Source organism: Carassius auratus, chromosome 24 (assembly GCF_003368295.1).
Source record: "Carassius auratus strain Wakin chromosome 24, ASM336829v1, whole genome shotgun sequence".
Lineage (NCBI taxonomy): Eukaryota > Metazoa > Chordata > Actinopteri > Cypriniformes > Cyprinidae > Carassius > Carassius auratus.
In genome coordinates, this window is record NC_039266.1 from 3,097,048 (window position 1) to 3,118,174 (window position 21,127).

At 39.9% G+C, this 21,127-nt stretch overlaps 2 protein-coding genes across 9 annotated transcripts in view; one reads left to right on the forward strand and one right to left on the reverse strand.

Moving 5' to 3' along the window:
• Positions 1-21,127, reverse strand: part of LOC113042101 (potassium voltage-gated channel subfamily C member 1-like) — a 90,626-nt gene that overhangs the window by 54,262 nt on the left and 15,237 nt on the right. The gene's annotated exons all lie outside the window — the stretch shown is intronic.
• Positions 4,478-6,603, forward strand: LOC113042103 (uncharacterized). Its single transcript, XM_026200688.1, has 3 exons — positions 4,478-5,565; positions 5,690-5,827; positions 6,015-6,603. The coding sequence occupies exons 1-3, from the start codon at positions 4,527-4,529 to the stop codon at positions 6,233-6,235; spliced, it is 1,398 nt and encodes a 465-aa protein (XP_026056473.1). The 5' UTR covers positions 4,478-4,526; the 3' UTR covers positions 6,236-6,603.

The window sequence follows — 21,127 nt, forward strand, 5'->3', positions numbered from 1 at the left end:
TGGTTCAGTGTTTTAATGTCTGAACCAATGTAACTATTAATGTGACTTTTGTCACAATTTGTATGTAAAGTTTGTATAAATGTTTGGTTAGAGTTTTTTATTTTATTAATGATCTTTGCTTTGAAATGTGCAAAACATGTTTGTTTATTTTTTGATCACCCTTACAGTGTGTTTGTTCTTGTCTTATATGGATGCCACAGTTTTCAATATTGTTAAAGTACATTTTATTCTTGTTTAAGCTAAATTCCTCTTATTATATCCGCAGAAGCAGTTTCAATCAAGACTGTTACAGTCATCCTCAGTCGCATCCACATCTGATGCACCCTCTTCATCGACACCCTGTGCTTTGTTCACCTCTATAATGGCCTTATCAACTTCATGCCCTCCTGCCCTGTCCTCATCACCGTCAACACCACCTGCGCCACCCACGTCACCTTCAACCTCGCCTGTGCAGCCCTCATCACCTTCTCATGCGCAGCCCTCATCATCCTCGCCTGCGCAGCCTTCATCACCTTCTCATGTGCAGCCCTCATCATCCTCATCCTCGCCTGCGCAGCCCTCATCACCTTCTCATGCGCAGCCCTCATCACCTTCTCATGTGCAGCCCTCATCATCCTCATCCTCGCCTGCGCAGCCCTCATCACCTTCTCATGTGCAGCCCTCATCATCCTCGCCTGCGCAGCCTTCATCACCTTCTCATGTGCAGCCCTCATCACCTTCTCATGTGCAGCCCTCATCATCCTCATCCTCGCCTGCGCAGCCCTCATCACCTTCTCATGTGCAGCCCTCATCACCTTCTCATGTGCAGCCCTCATCATCCTCATCCTCGCCTGCGCAGCCCTCATCACCTTCTCATGTGCAGCCCTCATCACCTTCTCATGTGCAGCCCTCATCATCCTCATCCTCGCCTGCGCAGCCCTCATCGCCTTCTCATGTGCAGCCCTCATCATCCTCGCCTGCGCAGCCCTCATCGCCTTCTCATGTGCAGCCCTCATCATCCTCGCCTGCGCAGCCCTCATCGCCTTCTCATGTGCAGCCCTCATCGCCTTCTCATGTGCAGCCCTCATCATCCTCATCCTCGCCTGCGCAGCCCTCATCACCTTCTCATGTGCAGCCCTCATCATCCTCGCCTGCGCAGCCCTCATCGCCTTCTCATGTGCAGCCCTCATCACCTTCTCATGTGCAGCCCTCATCGCCTTCTCATGTGCAGCCCTCATCATCCTCATCCTCGCCTGCGCAGCCCTCATCACCTTCTCATGTGCAGCCCTCATCATCCTCGCCTGCGCAGCCCTCATCGCCTTCTCATGTGCAGCCCTCATCATCCTCGCCTGCGCAGCCCTCATCGCCTTCTCATGTGCAGCCCTCATCACCTTCTCATGTGCAGCCCTCATCATCCTCATCCTCGCCTGCGCAGCCCTCATCACCTTCTCATGTGCAGCCCTCATCATCCTCGCCTGCGCAGCCCTCATCGCCTTCTCATGTGCAGCCCTCATCACCTTCTCATGTGCAGCCCTCATCGCCTTCTCATGTGCAGCCCTCATCGCCTTCTCATGTGCAGCCCTCATCATCCTCATCCTCGCCTGCGCAGCCCTCATCACCTTCTCATGTGCAGCCCTCATCATCCTCGCCTGCGCAGCCCTCATCGCCTTCTCATGTGCAGCCCTCATCACCTTCTCATGTGCAGCCCTCATCATCCTCATCTTCGCCTGCGCAGCCCTCATCACCTTCTCATGTGCAGCCCTCATCATCCTCGCCTGCGCAGCCCTCATCGCCTTCTCATGTGCAGCCCTCATCATCCTCGCCTGCGCAGCCCTCATCGCCTTCTCATGTGCAGCCCTCATCACCTTCTCATGTGCAGCCCTCATCACCTTCTCATGTGCAGCCCTCATCACCTTCTCATGTGCAGCCCTCATCGCCTTCTCATGTGCAGCCCTCATCACCTTCTCATGTGCAGCCCTCATCACCTTCTCATGTGCAGCCCTCATCATCCTCATCCTCGCCTGCGCAGCCCTCATCGCCTTCTCATGTGCAGCCCTCATCATCCTCGCCTGCGCAGCCCTCATCGCCTTCTCATGTGCAGCCCTCATCATCCTCGCCTGCGCAGCCCTCATCGCCTTCTCATGTGCAGCCCTCATCACCTTCTCATGTGCAGCCCTCATCATCCTCATCCTCGCCTGCGCAGCCCTCATCACCTTCTCATGTGCAGCCCTCATCATCCTCATCCTCGCCTGCGCAGCCCTCATCGCCTTCTCATGTGCAGCCCTCATCATCCTCGCCTGCGCAGCCCTCATCGCCTTCTCATGTGCAGCCCTCATCATCCTCGCCTGCGCAGCCCTCATCGCCTTCTCATGTGCAGCCCTCATCACCTTCTCATGTGCAGCCCTCATCACCTTCTCATGTGCAGCCCTCATCACCTTCTCATGTGCAGCCCTCATCATCCTCATCCTCGCCTGCGCAGCCCTCATCACCTTCTCATGTGCAGCCCTCATCATCCTCATCCTCGCCTGCGCAGCCTTCATCACCTTCTCATGTGCAGCCCTCATCATCCTCATCCTCGCCTGCGCAGCCCTCATCACCTTCTCATGTGCAGCCCTCATCATCCTCATCCTCGCCTGCGCAGCCTTCATCACCTTCTCATGTGCAGCCCTCATCACCTTCTCATGTGCAGCCCTCATCACCTTCTCATGTGCAGCCCTCATCATCCTCATCCTCGCCTGCGCAGCCTTCATCACCTTCTCATGTGCAGCCCTCATCATCCTCATCCTCGCCTGCGCAGCCCTCATCACCTTCTCATGTGCAGCCCTCATCATCCTCATCCTCGCCTGCGCAGCCTTCATCACCTTCTCATGTGCAGCCCTCATCACCTTCTCATGTGCAGCCCTCATCACCTTCTCATGTGCAGCCCTCATCATCCTCATCCTCGCCTGCGCAGCCTTCATCACCTTCTCATGTGCAGCCCTCATCACCTTCTCATGTGCAGCCCTCATCACCTTCTCATGTGCAGCCCTCATCACCTTCTCATGTGCAGCCCTCATCATCCTCATCCTCGCCTGCGCAGCCTTCATCACCTTCTCATGTGCAGCCCTCATCACCTTCTCATGTGCAGCCCTCATCACCTTCTCATGTGCAGCCCTCATCATCCTCATCTTCTCCTGCTCCACCCTTATCTTCACCCTGTGCTGCATCAACACCTGTGGTTCACTCATCACAGGCGTCTGAGACCCTCTCATTAAGGAAGGTGGGTAGATTCATTTTTGGACTGGTAAATCTTACAATAAATTATATGAAATAAAATATTATTTATATTTGTTTGTATTTCTCCTCTTCCAGATATCCTCTTTAAGGCCATCAAGAAAAAGACAGGTATGTCACTTGCCATGTGATCATTTATACGCTCAATATTTTTTGCATAATTATGGCTTTGCTTGCCAGTATCGGCAAATGATGAAACGTAATGTTACATGATCCACTGCCATACCCACTATGCCCAAATACTACCTGTTCTATTAGATTCTGGCAGTGGTGTACTCGTGTGATCATTAAAATATATAATTGAAAAAAAAAAAAAACATTTTGTACTATTTGAGTAAGTGTTAAATTCTCTCATTCAGTATTCAGGAAGTGCCGTCTGTGATACAGACTACAGCGATGTCACAGACTACAGCGATGTTGACTATATACCAAAAATCAGCTCAGATGATTCGGATGGTAGTTCTTCTGGACATGACATGGTCAAAAGTGCTTTGATACATCCAACATCTCCCAAAGAGGCAGGTAGTTTATCTGATCAATGTATGACCGCACCATCACCTAAAAAGATGAAATGCCAATCTAAAGAGACAAACACCTCGTCTGGTGATAAGACTTTTATTCAGTCAATGCCATCACCAAAGCAGGAACGCAAGACGTACAACAAAAAGCAGTATTGCCTTTATTGCTCTAAGCCATATTCAAAAATGGCCAGACACCTTGAATTTGTCCATCGCAACGAAGTGGGGGTTGTAAAGGCAGTAGCATTTCCAAAACATTCCAAAGAAAGACGAGTCCAGTTAAACCTCCTTAGAAAAAGGGGCAACTTTGCCCACAACACCGATGTGGTGAGACAAGGACATGGGGAGATGATTGCCTGCTACCGTCCAAAAAATAGTCAAAGAGCCAATGAATTTATTCACTGCATTTACTGCCAAGGGCTTTATAACAAGCGTAGCCTTTGGAAACATATCAAAAACTGTCCCCTGAAACCAAAAAATGAGGATGCCCAGGGCAGGAAAAGAGTTCGATCCCTGTGTGCTCTAAACACACCAGTGGGCTTAGAAGTGAGCAAAGGATTCAAGAAAGTACTCTCCTTTATGAACTATGATGAAGTTTCGCGTGTAGTTCATACTGACAGATGCATCATGCAGCTGGGGGAGCACATGTTCAACAGGATGGGGTCTGATGTGACCAAACATGACTACATCAGACAGAAGATGAGAGAAGTAGGCAGACTTCTTCTTGAAGCAAGGAAGATTACCCCACTGAGAACAATGGTAGACTTCATCATACCAACTAACTTCAAACATGTCATAGCAGCTGTTAAAGTTGTATCTGGCTATGATGAAGAGAAAAACTCCTACCGCATTCCTTCTTTAGCTCTCAAACTTGGGCATTCTTTAAACAAGATATCTAGCATTGTTGAGAGCAATGCCATGATGTATGGAGATCATGAACGTGCTGAGTGTGCCCGAGACTTCAGGAAAATACACCAGGCAAGGTGGAATGAGTACATTTCTGCTGGTGCTATAACTACATTGAAAGAAGCCAAGTGGAACACACCACAGATCATTCCTTTCACTCAGGATGTCAAAGTCCTGCACACACATCTTGAAAAGAAACACAATGAGCTCCTAAGTAAGCTCAGATCTTGCCCTTCTGCTGACAGCTACGCTGCTCTAGCCAAGGTCACGCTGTCCCAGGTCATCCTGTTCAACCGAAGGAGAGAAGGTGAGGTATCCCGGATGCTTTTGTCAGCTTTTAAAAGCAGGGATTCTTCTGAGCTACACGAAGACATTGCCATCTGTCTGTCTGAGTTTGAGAGGAAGCTGTGTCTGCACTTCTCAAGAGTTGAGATCCGTGGTAAACGAGGGAGAAAGGTTCCTGTGCTCCTCAAGCCTTCCATGGTTTCTGCCATGGAGCTGCTTGTTGAAACGCGTGAGCTTTGTGGTGTTCCAGCAGAGAATCCCTTTATGTTTGCTAGATGTGGAGCAATGTCTGCCTACAGAGGAGGAGAGTGCATCAACAAAGCTGCTTGCGAATGTGGCATAAAGAACCCTGATGCACTGTCATCAACTAGGCTCAGGAAACACATAGCAACCATGTCTAAAATTCTTAACCTTAATGAGAATGAAGCAGACCAACTGGCTGATTTCCTTGGTCACGATATCAGAATCCACAGACAGTATTATCGGTTACCAGAGGGAACACTGCAGCTGGCAAAAATGAGTAAAGTCCTAATGGCCATGGAGAAAGGAACACTGTCTGACTACAAAGGAAAGAAACTTGATGACATTGAAATCGACCCAAATGGTATGAGTATACATGCACTGTGTGTATCTGTGCTGTACATATTTACAAAACAATGTATATATTCATGTCACAGATACTAGGTATAAGAAATAAAGTGTTCATTTTTTGTTAATTAATTATTAAGAGCAACTTGAGGCCCAAGGTGATTCCATGTCAAGTGATGAGGAGGATTCCAGTGACCTATCTCAGATGACAGCACCAGCACCAGTACAGACTGATCAACCTGTTCAATCTGATCAAGCTGTTTCACAGGAGGATCAAGGTAAGAAAAATCTCTACATTGCACAAACAACAATAATCAAATAAACATGAATTAGCTCCATGCAGCAATATCCAGACAAATTTAAAAAAAATTATGCATTAGGACACAGTCTTGATTTGCTCTTTACTCACCGATTTAGTTGTAATGAGAATGTGTAATGAGAATTTACTTTTTAATTATTTCATAGGTTCTTCAAATGCTCCAAAAAAGAAATGGGAGGACAGTGAGGTAAAAGCAGTAGAGAGACACATGATGAGTTTCATCAAGACATGCAAAGTTCCTGGTAAGCAAGACTGTGAAAGATGCATTCATGCAGAGCCAGAAGCTTTGAAGCAGCGAACATGGACTGGTGTGAAAAATTATGTGCGGAACAGGATCACGACTCTTAAAAGAAAGGGTGGTTTGTAGGGAGGGACAAACACTTCAGCACTTTGCACATTATGCTCTTTTTGTAGGAAATGGAGCTAAATTAAAAGAAATGAGGATAAAGGTGTAGAAATATTTTGCGGATGGAATGAAACAGAATATAAAGTGAAAAGTTAGAGTATAAGAAGGTTAATGAAGAAGTAGAGGATAGTAAGAGTCAATTTTCTTTGTTCAGTTACAATATAGTTGGATGAAATGTCATGTTAAACTTTTTGATATTTCTGTCATAGAGGGAGGGGAGAATGTAAAGATGATAAAAAAGGGAAGAGTGAATAGCTGTGCTGGACATGGGCTGTGGCTGGATGTAACCGATTGGTGAGAGTTAATGTGTGCAGACAAGAGAAGCTGAAAAATGAGATGTGATGTCAGACACTTTCTGCTTCCCGTAGTGATGCAGAGCCAGAAGCTTTGAAGCAGCGAACATGGACTGGTGTGAAAAATTATGTGCGGAACAGGATCACAACTCCTAAAAGAAAGGGTGGTTTGTAGGGAGGCACAAACACTTCAACACTTTGCACATTATGCTCTTTTCGTAAGAAATGGAGCTAAATTAAAAGAAATTAAGATAAAGGTGTAGACATTAAAATTGAGACGCTCGCGCTGTTTGCATACTTTACCACAGCTGAAGTAGAAAAAATGCATTATTTTCCAAATACACAGATATTTCAGAGACATTTTCATTCAATACATGCACTGCTTGATACAGTGTCTGTTTGTACAAGAATAAAGTTCAACATAAGCCTAAATACCAACTTAAAGAGGGAGGAGAGAATGTAAAGGGGACGTAAAGAGGTAGGAGAGAATGTAAAGGGGACGTAAAGTGGGAGGAGAGAATGTAAAGGGGACGTAAAGAGGGAGGAGAGAATGTAAAGGGGACGTAAAGTGGGAGGAGAGAATGTAAAGGGGACGTAAAAAGGGAGGAGAGCATGTAAAGGGGACGTAAAGAGGGAGGAGAGCATGTAAAGGGGACGTAAAGAGGGAGGAGAGCATGTAAAGGGGACGTAAAGAGGGAGGAGAGCATGTAAAGGGGACGTAAAGAGGGAGGAGAGAATGTAAAGGGGACGTAAAGAGGGAGGAGAGAATGTAAAGGGGACGTAAAGAGGAAGGAGAGAATGTAAAGGGAACGTAAAGAGGGAGGAGAGAATGTAAAGGGGACGTAAAGTGGGAGGAGAGAATGTAAAGGGGACGTAAAGAGGGAGGAGAGAATGTAAAGGGGACGTAAAGTGGGAGGAGAGAATGTAACGGGGACGTAAAGAGGGAGGAGAGAATGTAAAGGGGACGTAAAGTGGGAGGAGAGCATGTAAAGGGGACGTAAAGAGGGAGGAGAGCATGTAAAGGGGACGTAAAGAGGGAGGAGAGCATGTAAAGGGGACGTAAAGAGGGAGGAGAGCATGTAAAGGGGACGTAAAGAGGGAGGAGAGAATGTAAAGGGGACGTAAAGAGGGAGGAGAGCATGTGAAGGGGACGTAAAGAGGGAGGAGAGAATGTAAAGGGGACGTAAAGAGGGAGGAGAGCATGTAAAGAGGGAGGAGAGCATGTAAAGGGTACGTAAAGTGGGAGGAGAGAATGTAAAGGGGACGTAAAGAGGGAGGAGAGAATGTAAAGGGGACGTAAAGTGGGAGGAGAGAATGTAACGGGGACGTAAAGAGGGAGGAGAGCATGTAAAGGGGACGTAAAGAGGGAGGAGAGAATGTAAAGGGGACGTAAAGAGGGAGGAGAGCATGTCAAGGGGACGTAAAGAGGGAGGAGAGCATGTCAAGGGGACGTAAAGAGGGAGGAGAGCATGTCAAGGGGACGTAAAGAGGGAGGAGAGCATGTAAAGGGGACGTAAAGAGGGAGGAGAGAATGTAAAGGGGACGTAAAGTAGGAGAGCATGTGAAGGGGACGTAAAGAGGGAGGGGAGAATGTAAAGGGGACGTAAAGAGGGAGGAGAGCATGTAAAGGGTACGTAAAGAGGGAGGAGAGAATGTAAAGGGGACGTAAAGTGGGAGGAGAGAATGTAACGGGGACGTAAAGAGGAAGGAGAGAATGTAAAGGGAACGTAAAGGATGTAAAGTAGGGGAGCATGTAAAGGGGACGTAAAGAGGGAGGGGAGAGTGTAAAGGGGACGTAAAGAGGGAGGGGAGAGTGTAAAGGGGACGTAAAGAGGGAGGAGAGCATGTAAAGGGGACGTAAAGAGGGAGGAGAGCATGTAAAGGGGACGTAAAGAGGGAGGAGAGAATGTAAAGAGGGAGGGGAGCATGTAAAGGGGATGTAAAGAGGGAGGAGAGCATGTAAAGGGGACGTAAAGAGGGAGGAGAGCATGTAAAGGGGACGTAAAGAGGGAGGAGAGCATGTAAAGAGGGAGGGGAGCATGTAAAGGGGATGTAAAGAGGGAGGAGAGGAGAGCAGGAGGACTCAGCCAGAGCAGATTCTCTAGAGCGACTCACGAGCTCTGATGATGACACAGCTAATCCACGATTGGCAGGGTACACCGCTTGACAACGATCACGTGTGTTTCATGTCTCTTTTCACACCTTCAGTTCCACTAAGGATCACATCTGTTCTTTATAACAGTAAAAGCTCTTTTCACGTAGTTGCGATAAATGTTTATCAAAATAAAACAATGTAGACCCCACTTCACTGGTATTTAGGCTTATTTTGAACTTTATTCTTGTACAAACAGTAGTGCATGTATTGAATGAAAATGTCTCTGAAATATCTGTATTTGGAAAATAATGCGTTTATTCCACTTCAGCTGTGGTAAAGTATGCAAACTTAGCCTGAGCATCACTACAGGAAGCAGAAAGTGTCTGACATCACATCTCAGTTTTCAGCTTCTCTCATCTGCACACGGCAACTCTCACCAATCAGTTACATCCAGCCACAGCCCATGTCCAGCACAGCTAATATAAGGGAGGAATAGAGGCAGTAAATGTAAAGAGGATGAAAAGAGGGAGGAGTAAAGAGGGTAAAAAGAGGGAGGAGTAGAGTTAAAGAGGATGAAAAGAGGGAGGAGTAAAGAGGGTAAAAAGAGGGAGGAGTAGAGTTAAAGAGGATGAAAAGAGGGAGGAGTAAAGCGGGTAAAAAGAGTGAGGAGTAGAGTTAAAGAGGATAGAGAGGGAGGAGTAAAGAGGGTAAAAAGAGGGAGGAGTAGAGTTAAAGAGGATAGAGAGGGAGGAGTAAAGAGGGTAGAAAGAGGGAGGAGTAGAGTTAAAGAGGATAGAGAGGGAGGAGTAAAGAGGGTAAAAAGAGGGAGGAGTAGAGTTCAAGAGGATAGAGAGGGAGGAGTAAAGAGGGTAAAAAGAGGGAGGAGTAGAGTTCAAGAGGATAGAGAGGGAGGAGTAAAGAGGGTAAAAAGAGGGAGGAGTAGAGTTCAAGAGGATAGAGAGGGAGGAGTAAAGAGGGTAAAAAGAGGGAGGAGTAGAGTTAAAGAGGGAGGAAGTAAAGGAGGAAGTAGAGCGATTTTGAAGAAGGGTGGATGGAGGAAGTACAGAGAATAGTTGGGCACTGAGAATCATTCCAACCTCCAAGTTAATTGATTTTTCATTGTTGTTCTTTAAAAAAAAAACTTTTTTGAAGTTCTGTCATTAACTGCAATGTGCACTTTCAACACAATGTGTCCAAGACTGTTAATATTAAAGAGTCATTTAATCAGAGTCCCCAAAGAGTCATTTAATCGGAGTGTGTGTGTCACTCGAGTCCCCAAAGAGTCATTTAATCGGAGTGTGTGTGTCACTCGAGTCCCCAAAGAGTCATTTAGTCGGAGTGTGTGTGTCACTCGAGTCCCCAAAGAGTCATTTAATTGGAGTGTGTGTGTCACTAAAGTCCCCAAAGGGTCATTTAATCGGAGTGTGTGTCACCTGAGTCCCCAATGAGTCGTTCAATTGGAGTGTGTGTGTCACTCGAGTCCCCAAAGGGTCATTTAATCGGAGTGTGTGTGTCACTCGAGTCCCCAAAGAGTCATTTAGTCGGAGTGTGTGTGTCACTCGAGTCCCCAAAGAGTCATTTAATTGGAGTGTGTGTGTCACTAGAGTCCCCAAAGGGTAATTTAATCGGAGTGTGTGTCACCTGAGTCCCCAATGAGTCGTTCAATTGGAGTGTGTGTGTCACTCGAGTCCCCAAAGGGTCATTTAATCGGAGTGTGTGTGTGTCACTCGAGTCCCCAAAGGGTCATTTAATCGGAGTGTGTGTGTGTCACTAGAGTCCCCAAAGGGTCATTTAATCGGAGTGTGTGTGTCACTAGAGTCCCCAAAGGGTCATTTAATCGGAGTGTGTGTGTGTCACTAGAGTCCCCAAAGGGTCATTTAATCGGAATGTGTGTGTGTCACTCGAGTCCCCAAAGAGTCATTTAATCGGAGTGTGTATCACTATTTTTATTTGTATAGAGTTTTTTTGACAATTACTACAGTTTACAGAAGAACATGCCTAATGTCTTAAAACCCCAGTGTGTAGCCAAAGATGACTCTGGCGAGGAAAACTCCTTAAGATGTTTTTGTGATAATGATTAGTTTACAGTCGATGCTAAATTAACTAGAGGGATGCAGATTCGGTCAGTGAAAGGTTCTCTGCCATGAAGTGAAGTCTGTTTTATTTCTATAGCGCATGATACAATACAGATGGTTTCAAAGGAGCTTCACACACATAAAATAACTTGCAAATGTCAACAATTATGAAATGACTAATGTAGAGCTGTTTTGCAGTTGAAATTAAAGACAATAGTGTTATTATTCAGCTCAATTCTGTTCATCTTTTGCTTCTGATAGTCAATCAGTCAAGTCAATAATATTTCTGAATGTTAATTGTCATTCCCCAACTGAGCAGCCAAAGGCACTTGATCTCAAGCTACAAACCAGACAAAACATGTAGGCTACCCATTTACAGTGATCTTGCTGAAAAGAAAAAACCCAGTTTACTCTCTCACACCTGTATCTTTGCACTAGCTTGATTTCACTGTCCAGTATTGGAACTTTGAATTGTAATATTCTACTTCTGACTTCTTAGGATAAATAATATATAGCATCTCAACAATGTCCTGAAAGTATACCTTAACCAGAGTTTGTGTATCACCATGGTCCTTAAAGTATGACTTGATCAGAGTTGTGTTTATTGTCCCCAAAAGCGACATATAAAATAATGTCCCTAAACTGAAGGTAAAATGTCAGGTCTTTAAGGAAGGCTTTTATTGATAAAATCAAGTGATATTTGTGATGACAGCTTCTCCAGAAGTGCAGTCATATCTTTCTTTAGCCTCTAGACCCTTCAGAAAGGGGTGTCCCTAAAGGTAGGGTTTCCAGTCATACGTCCTCACATTGTGGTTAAGTAGGTATGTGTGTGTGTGTGTGTGTGTGTGTGTGTGTTTGTGTTTGTTGTTGCCCTTGTCTTGTCTCCCAGACACGGACACATTGGGACAATTCTCTTGAGTCAGCAAAAATATATAAAAATACATAAATTACAAACCAAAAATGACAAGAGGGCAAAGAGAAGACAAATGATGTCAAAACTAAAGATTTGGGTTGTTAAACGAGTGATGATCAAACAGACAGTGTGTATTTTAGCAACCACAGAATATCTCACAAAAGCTTTTTTAGCCTGTTAAAAGGCAACATAATAAGCACCAATTTTTTTTTTTTTTTACAAACCACTTAGTCTAAAAAAATCTGTATTTATTTGTTAACAATACAGTAAAAACAGTTAAATATTTTTACAATTTAAAATATTATTTTCTATGTGAATATAATGTATAATGTAATTTATTCCTGTGATGCGCAACTGAATTTTCAGCATCATTCCTCCAGTCTTTAGTGTCACATATTTCAGAAATCATTCTGAAAGTGTGATGATTTGCTGCTCATCAAACATTTTTTACTATCAATGTTGAAAGCAGTCCACCCCCACCCCCCACCCCCAATTGCAAGATAATTGATGTCTTTATTGTCATCTGTTGATGCGTTTAATGCATCCTTGCTGAATAAAAAAGTATTTAAAAAGTAGCATTAAAGCAGTAATTACTGTGGTACATGCAGGATTATTAGGTTAAAATATTTATGACCAACTAATAAGGCTGGGAATAAAACAGCTCCTCTGAGATTGATGGAATTACTGCTGTCAATAATTAGAAAGCATTAGTGAACATTAAATCATGGTCATTTAATAGTTTGACAATGTTTATTGGTTTATCGGAAACAAAGATGCCAAGGACAAACCTCCCGCATCCAATCCATATGAAAAACAGGAAATCCTGTTAGACATTCCCAATATTCCCCATAACATTAAGGACAGAACGTCTGTATGTGAGTCAGACTGTGATGCTGCTGCTCTGATGTGCCTCAGCAGGATATGATCTCATCGCCACAGGAAGTTCCAATTATCACAGAGATAAAATTACCCAGCAGGTCCGAGCTCAGGCTCCCTGTGAAACCGACATGAAACTGAAGAGATCGACACATACACACACACACACACACACACAAACACACACACACACACCAGTGTCAGAGAAAACCGAATCACTTCCTGTCGAATCTTTCAAAGCTCTGGCACCAATCACAGTCTATCACATGTGAGCAATTCTCCAATACACTAACAGTCAAAGATCTGGAAAAAAATTATGCTTTTTAATTTTTTAAAAGAAGACTCACCAAGGCTGCATTTATTTCCTCAAAAAATACAGTAAAAACGGTCATATTGCAAAATATTATTGCAATTTAAAATATCTAATTTATTTTTGAATATTTTGTAAAATGTAATTTATTCCTGTGATGCAAAGCTGAATTTGCAGCATCATTCCTCCCGTCTCCAGTGTCACATGATGTTTCTTAAGCAGCATATCAGAAGGATTTCTGGAGGATCATGTGACACTGAATCACTGCTTGTGTTTAATTAGCAAGAACAAAGGACTTTTTAATTAAATCTTCAAACTTTAAATCTGCAAGGCTTTAGAACATTCTTGTCAAACTTCTCAAACAAGGCACTTTCAATTCAAAATTTTTTGAAAATGTATTTTCTTCACAGTCAATTAATCTTAATTCTACTTCTCTACATTCAAATTCTGCAGCTAGTTTAACTAAAATTCTTGCAGATGACCAGGTTTGTTCATGCATGGCACCTTCAGCAGAACACGGTCAACATAAACCCTCATCAAACACATGGGCACTTCTGTCCGATGTGTGTGGGGTCATTACCTCATGCCTCAATCATTCATTCAAGCTGTGATGGTCTGAAACACAGGAAGACATCTCTTTGTCTCTTGGAGACGCACTGCTCTGAAAATCTATGCATTTTGTCCTAATGGAGTTATGACTAGAAATGGGTCTTTTAGACTATGATCTGTCCTGTGACTGTTGAGTCTGGCTCCACTATACAGAGATTCGGAGAAAATGGAGTGTGAAAATTGACATCAAATCAATCAAAATGAACTTTGAAGTCACTTTTCTCTGTGTAAGTGTTTCACTGTTATGGCATTTGGTTTTTGAAGGGCCATGACAGATTTAACAGGGAGTGAAGCACTGATGTATATTTATGAGATTGTCCAACTAACAAACTCAGAAACAGGTCGTCTTTGAAACTAACTAAAATAAATAAGTTGAAATACTAAAATTACTAATTAAGATGGATATTAATAAATCAATTATACAGAGGCTATACAGAAATATCTAAAAACATTCAATTTAAAACAATATTTTTAAAAAATAATACAACTATCTATATATATCTATTTCATTCAAAAATGTTAATGTTTATGTACTTTAAGCTTAATTCTATTCAACTCAGTTATGATTAAATTTCATTAACAGTGGTCAAATGTGTTTTTATAGCCAAATCTCAAGGCATTTTAAACTGTAAATAATATCAATCTACAATAACACAAACTATAAAATAATATTAGATGAAATATTTCAAAAAAATATTTAAAATTAGAAATGTTGTCTTGGCAACAAATTGAAATATGTTAAAGCTGAAGTGCAAAAATTACAATAAAAACTAATTTAAGCTATGCAGAAATCATCAGAATTCATTATTCCTGCTGTGAATAAGTATCCTTATGTGTATACTGAGTATGCAGGAGGCAGTGTTTGTGTTAGCTCAGATGTCCCTTAATTCTCTAGGCAAAACACAGTGTCCCGGACTAAAGTGCCAATGTCATGAAAAGCTGCCCAAAGCAGTTTGTTTAACAGGACGGCTATGCATGGGACTCCTGCACCCCGTTGACTGGCTCGTTCGCCCGGCGGGAGGAGGTGTTCAGAGACCGTGCGACCGGCGAACTGTTGATGGAAGCAGACTCAAAGCCAAACACTAGTTATAGATGTGAGCCTGCTCTAGACGTGAGCCGAAGACACAATCAAACATACATGCACCTGCAGACATTATGCAGGAGTGTAACCAGAATCAAAAGGACAGTATAATGCAAGTTAAATCAAGATATTTCTTTAAATAAGTTCATACTTACATCTTAACATGCACAAATCTTATCAGATAAGTATTTCCCTGTAACGCTGAATCAGAACACTTTGAAACGGATTGACAGTTGATTCTGATGTCATAACCAGAAAGAACACATCATCTAATGATGTCATAATGCAGTTCTGATGAAATCACATGAGAATTCTAACTCTTATTATTGTCTTTTGCTTTATTTTTCTTTTACAATATAAAGCCTTGAAATAAAGCTGAAATAAGTTGAGGTTGAGGCACTAAAAAATAAATAAATAAATATAAAAAAAAATATTTTATTTATAAAAAAACCTATATAAATATAAAATATGAATAAAAAACTAAAATTTGCTGACAAAAGCATATTAATTAAAACGCAAACTAAAATTAAAATAACTGAAGTGGAAGTAATACAACATTTTTAATGTAAACAAAGCAAAAAAAAACTTTTTTAAAACTTAAAACAAAAATTTGAAATACAATTTAAACTTTTTTATTTATCAATATAAACTTATTTTGTTTTTGTATTTCAAGCTTAATTCTTTTCAGATCAATTATGACTGAAATTTAATTAGAGTAATATCAGAGGTGTTTTTATAGCAAAATTTGAAAGCATTTTAGACTTTATTTTCTGAATTTCCTTACTGTATGTCCAGTGTGTGTAAAAAAAAAAAGAAAGCCAAAACTGACAAAATGACAAAAGAACATAAAAAGCACATGAAAAACTGAAAACACAAATAAAAGCCCATTCAAAATACTAATAAATACTTTATAGAATAAATCTATATGTAATCTATATATCTATAACATGTTAGATGATTACACAGTGTGTTTGTAATTGAGCCAGAAATGTCTCCTGTATATGGAAGACAGATTCCAAGCAGGTGCTCAGTAAGACTTTTCCAAATCTCTGCTTCTTCCCAAGCAATATGTCACTTGAAATCAAGCCACAAGTATCACGTGATTTTGTTTGTACCTTTTCACACACGCTGCCTGAGATCTGTATTCATGTCGCTCTTAGAAACAACCAGTACTCCCGCTATAAATTACATTTGGACATTTAAGCCAGTTAAAACGTCTGAATATCGGTTAGATAATTAGAAAATAAAAATAACAGAGCAAATGGCATCTGCAGCACAAGATTTTCTTCCTTACTAAAGCCAGTTTCCTTCATCCACTGGTGCTTTATCTAATGCAGTGGCATTCACAAACACCAAGAAAATCAAATAACATTGGATTCAACTGACAATTTCCAAAATATGATTTGCTCTGCATAAGAAAGGAACTCATACAGGCTTGAAATTATATAAAGGTGAACTGTTGCTTTAAGTGTCCAAAACTTTTTGGGCTCAGTTAATGTAACCAATAAACTGTGCTTTCAATAACACAAAGCAAAAAAAAAAAAAAAAAAAAAAAAAAATTATATATATATATATATATATATATATATATATATATATATATATATATATATATATATATATATACATATATATATAATAATATATGAAAAGTCACAATTAGCCTTTTTAAACCTTTTTTAATTGTTTTTTTAAAAAGATGAAAAGTCACAATTAGCCCTTTTAAACTTTTTATTTTTATTTTTATCCTGTGACAGAAAAGGGCTTCCACAGCTATCAATAAAATGAAATCCTTAAAGAAAAAAAAAGAAAAAAGAAAAAAAAAAGAAAAGAAAATGACTGAATTACTCTTAAGCATCAATGTAAATGTTTACGAAATTAGTATTGATTTCTATGTGGTTATTTAATGATGCATACATTAGAGGATTCTTTCTCAATAACCTTCAGAAGAGTCATGTTACTGAACAGTATTACAGTGCAGTCAGCTGAATGTGTGTGTGTGTGTGTGTGCGCTGATCAGATGCCTTCAGAGAGACAAAGACTTAAGTGATCGATAAACGATCAAACAATAATCCACAGAAGTGGGGGAGAAGGGCATCCGGTGCCTTTAGTTATAATTGAAGATGTTAAAATGAATCCATAAGGCATTCCTCTCCCCCTCTCAAACGTGCATCACCTTCAATCTCTCCCAGCTCTGCTTCCTCCAGCTCACTTGTTTTGCCTCCTATTCCTCACATCTGACCCTCTCTCGCTCATCTCCAGCTCTAGTGCACAGCTCGGGCTGCTGGAGAGCAGTATTTCAGCAGTGTTGCGCGCGAGTGTGTGTTCAAGCTTCACGTGTGTTGGACTGCTGTAGTTGTGAATAACATGCAGATTTTCGCTCGGCTCATAAATGTTTCACACTTCACCCAAGCCACGAATCTATAGGGAGCGACTTTAAATCACACCAGTAATTTCCTTCCATTCACCTCTGCGCGTCGTTTTTTTAAACATTTTTTTTTATTTTTACAAGCGTGCCTCTTTGTCTTGTCTAGTCCTGCTAGATTTGGGATCAGTGAAGTGTTACTGTAGGTTACGGAGCGCTGTCGTGTGCTAATGCATGACCGGAGAGAAATGCAGCACAGTAACACTGCTGAATGCTTTCTGAGATACTGGGTTTGGACTTGGTGGAGCATTATGTTTATGGTCACATATCTTTTTTTTTAGAGAATTTCGCATAGATACAGTCAAATAAATAAGCATTACTCGTGAAACACAAGCAGAATAAATCACAGGCAAAATCGTTATGTAAATTGGTGCATTTAATTAAATTAAGACAGCATAACATGAGCAGGAATTTATTTATCAGTGATTTTTGTTAACTAAGAAATGTTTTTTTTTTTTGAATAAGGTTGAAAAAGAGTAAAATAGTGTTTATTTAAACTCAGTATCTTATTTACTGTCACTAAACGGAAAATAAGTTGGCAAATATTTTAGCGGTTAGATTGTTTTCAGATTTTTGAGTAAATATTGAGTGAATTCAATTCAATGGAACTCTGTTCATAAACAATATTCTGAATTAATTATCATTGTTTTTGAAAACATGAGTTAAGAGTAAAATTGTTTGTGTCAATAAAAGAAATCTCTAAATGTCAAAAATTTGAATATATGAATTAAAAATATATATATATCGTACAATAGTCATAAAACTGTAACATAAATTGTTGCACTGAAATTCAGAAAATTTACACTGTATATTGTATAAAAGTCGTTTTTGAAAAAAATTATTAGTTGCTGAAAAAAGTATTTTCTGCTTACCAAGGCTGCATTTATTTGATCAAAAATACACAAAAAATAGTAATATTGTGTAATATTAGTGCAATTTAAAATAAATGTTTTCTATTTGATTACATTGTAAAATGTAATTTTTTCTTGTGATCAAAGCTGCATTTACAGCATCATTACTCCAGTCTTCAGTGTCTCCTTCAGAAATCATTCTGATATGCTGATTTACTGCTTAAGAAATATTTCTTATAATTATCAATGTTGAAAACAGCTTTATATTTTTTAAACTGTAATACATGATTTTCAGGGTTCTTTGATTAATAGAACATTAAAAAGAACAGCAGCTATATTTGAAAAAGAAGATTTTGTAACATCAGAAATGTTTTATCAATTTAATGCATCCTTGATGAACAAAAGTATTAATTTATTGAAAAAAGAAAAATTACTCCGAAATTGACTGTCCTTACTCTCATGAATATAGCCCAATATGAGTAATTTAAATTGATCATCTTATAATTCAGGTGCATGTCATACAGTATATATTAGTCACCCTGCTCTCTCCGCACTGGACATAAAAAACCCTCACTGTTTGACCACTAAATGATTGCATTTACTATATGTGTACATGCATGTTAATGCTTGCATGCACACAGCAACAACTATATAGTAAACCCTGGCTGACAACACAGTGAATGAACTGTGGCAAATATTGACCTGCTAATGACATTTGGACAATAGAGATGCATTCCCCAGGTATAAGCCATGTCTAGATCCATCTGCAGGTGCACAAACACACAGCAGACAGCCATTGTGCATGTGTCTCATCTATGTAAACGCAGACATTGCTTTAAAGCTCTTTCCTAGAAATTTCCCACAGTAAGGTCATTATATCTGGTTTCATATAGCTCCTCTATGACATAAGATGTTAAATTAGACAGCAATGCATCTCAATTTCATCTAAAATACATGAAAGACAATCTACAGCAGGCAATAATCAGCAAATATGCTGATAAACCAACTTAACGTAAATAAATGGACATAGATATTCTATATATATACAAAAAAAAAAAAAAAAAATCCTGTAACACAAACTCAAGTCACTTCCTCAGCAGGATCTGATAAATCCACACAGTGTATGAACACACCAAGGCATTTGTTTTCTAATATTTGACCATGTCTCAGGGCAAAAATATGAGTTATAGTCTATCATATTTGTGTAATATCAATCAAATGCACCCTGTCTCTGCAGCAGCTCCCGTATCAGCGCTTATAATCGCATAAGACTGAACGAAAGCATCCATTATTAACTAAAAAAAACCCACAAGTCTGCATTTAAATGAAAATTACCAAGGATGCGATTAAGAAACAAGCGTCTGGGTTTGCTGCGTTGGGCATCGGGAGCATTAAAGATTCATAAGAGCAGCGGGTTTATGGGCTATAAATGCAGTAATGGTTTTGTGGTTGCTACTGTAAGGTGCAACACTTTAAAACAGCTGAAACAAAGAGCGTGCAAATGGATCTAAGAGGGGGCTCGTGCGTAATGGCGCATGATAACATGCAATTACGCGCATAAATATGAGGCTGATGTTTGTTTGATGGTGGTGCAGTGTGTGATTCCGGGGGAATATCCACTGGCAGTGCTTATTTCATTTTGACAGGCTGATAACTGCATCCTTCAAAGCTCATTTAACCAGCTTGAACTGGGTCAACTACTGAAATCATGCAACTTTATCCACTTGCTGCAACAGTCTGAGGATGAAGGATGAACGGAAAACACACATTACTGCACTAATTACTCATCTAAAGTGACCAGCAACCTCAGGTTAAACATCTTGATCAAGGACAGCTCACATTCTCACAACTTTTCAATTATTACACAGATCTTCATCTACACCCAAACACAGTTACTTACTCATTAGTCATTCATCTGATGCTTTTATCCAAAGCCACTTACTGTACAGCTATTAAATGACACATCTTTGCTCAAGGGCACAATGATGGTCGAACGCTCGTGGTATCTGAGCCTACAAACTTTCAATTACCAACCCGGATATTAATCACTAGGCTGTACACAGTAGATTAAACTATGAAGTTACTCACACTCACCAATGCATATTCTGAGGAACAGTGCATAAAAACAATCTTACTTATTTAACAAACTAACTTTTATCGTGCATCCCACAAACTAGCAGCAAATTGAGTTAACTGAATAACTCAGTTTTCAGCACAATTTGTGAAGGAATAAGAGCGCTCAGATTTGCTCATTAGTTGATACCTTCATCTAAAGCTACTTACAGTACACTAATTACCTGAGGATGTCTTATTCAAAGACAAAATGTAAATGCTTGCGGCGTTTGCGCCTATAATCTTTCAGTTTCAACCTTTCCAAACAAGACATTATTTATGTATAAAATTGTTATGAAATATAAAACTTTTTTAAGTTATTTTTTTTTGCATTAAGAGAATGTTACGTTTGATTATTATGCTAACATTATGGCAATGTTACTTCTGAATATGTAAAAAAATAAAATAATTGATGAACATCTAAATAAAATGTTTCAGAAAAAAAAATTTCTTGAATGATGCAAACATTTTTGTGCTAATGTTTTGGGAATGTCATTAAAAACCATATAACTTTTAAAGAACGTTCTGTTAACGTTCCTGAAATAAAGTTTGTTAATAACTTTGAAAGAACCTTACCAGACCATAAGAACATTACATGGTAGCTGGGAAACTATGTGAGTTCAGTGGGTTAACACAGGTATATACAGATTTATCAATTTGGGAAAAGTGTCTATGTTTTTTAAATTAGTGGGGCAAAAAACAAGGGACAGTCTGGGATTTAAACCCAAAACCTTTAAGATTCCAACTCAATATTTTACTGAGAGGCTTCTTCACCTTATGTTAACTTAGATAACAAAATTATGTTCTGTTTTGATAATGTTCACATTATGAAAACATGTTTCTGAATGTTTAAATTGTGATAATTTAATGTTTTCCCCCTTTTTTATGCAAACATTAACATTCCATTTTAGCATATTGCAAACAATACAGGAATGTTACTTTTGAATATTTTTCGAACGTTTGGAGTAAGTAGTAATGTAAAAAAAAACAAAAAACATTAGATGAACATCCAAATACTATTCATTGAATATATATATATATATATATATATATATATATATATATATATTTTATAAATAATATATTATTATTTATTTTATAAATAATATATATATTTAATATATATATTTGTATATATATATATACATATATATTTATAAATAATATATTTGTATATATATATATATATATATATATATATATATATATATAT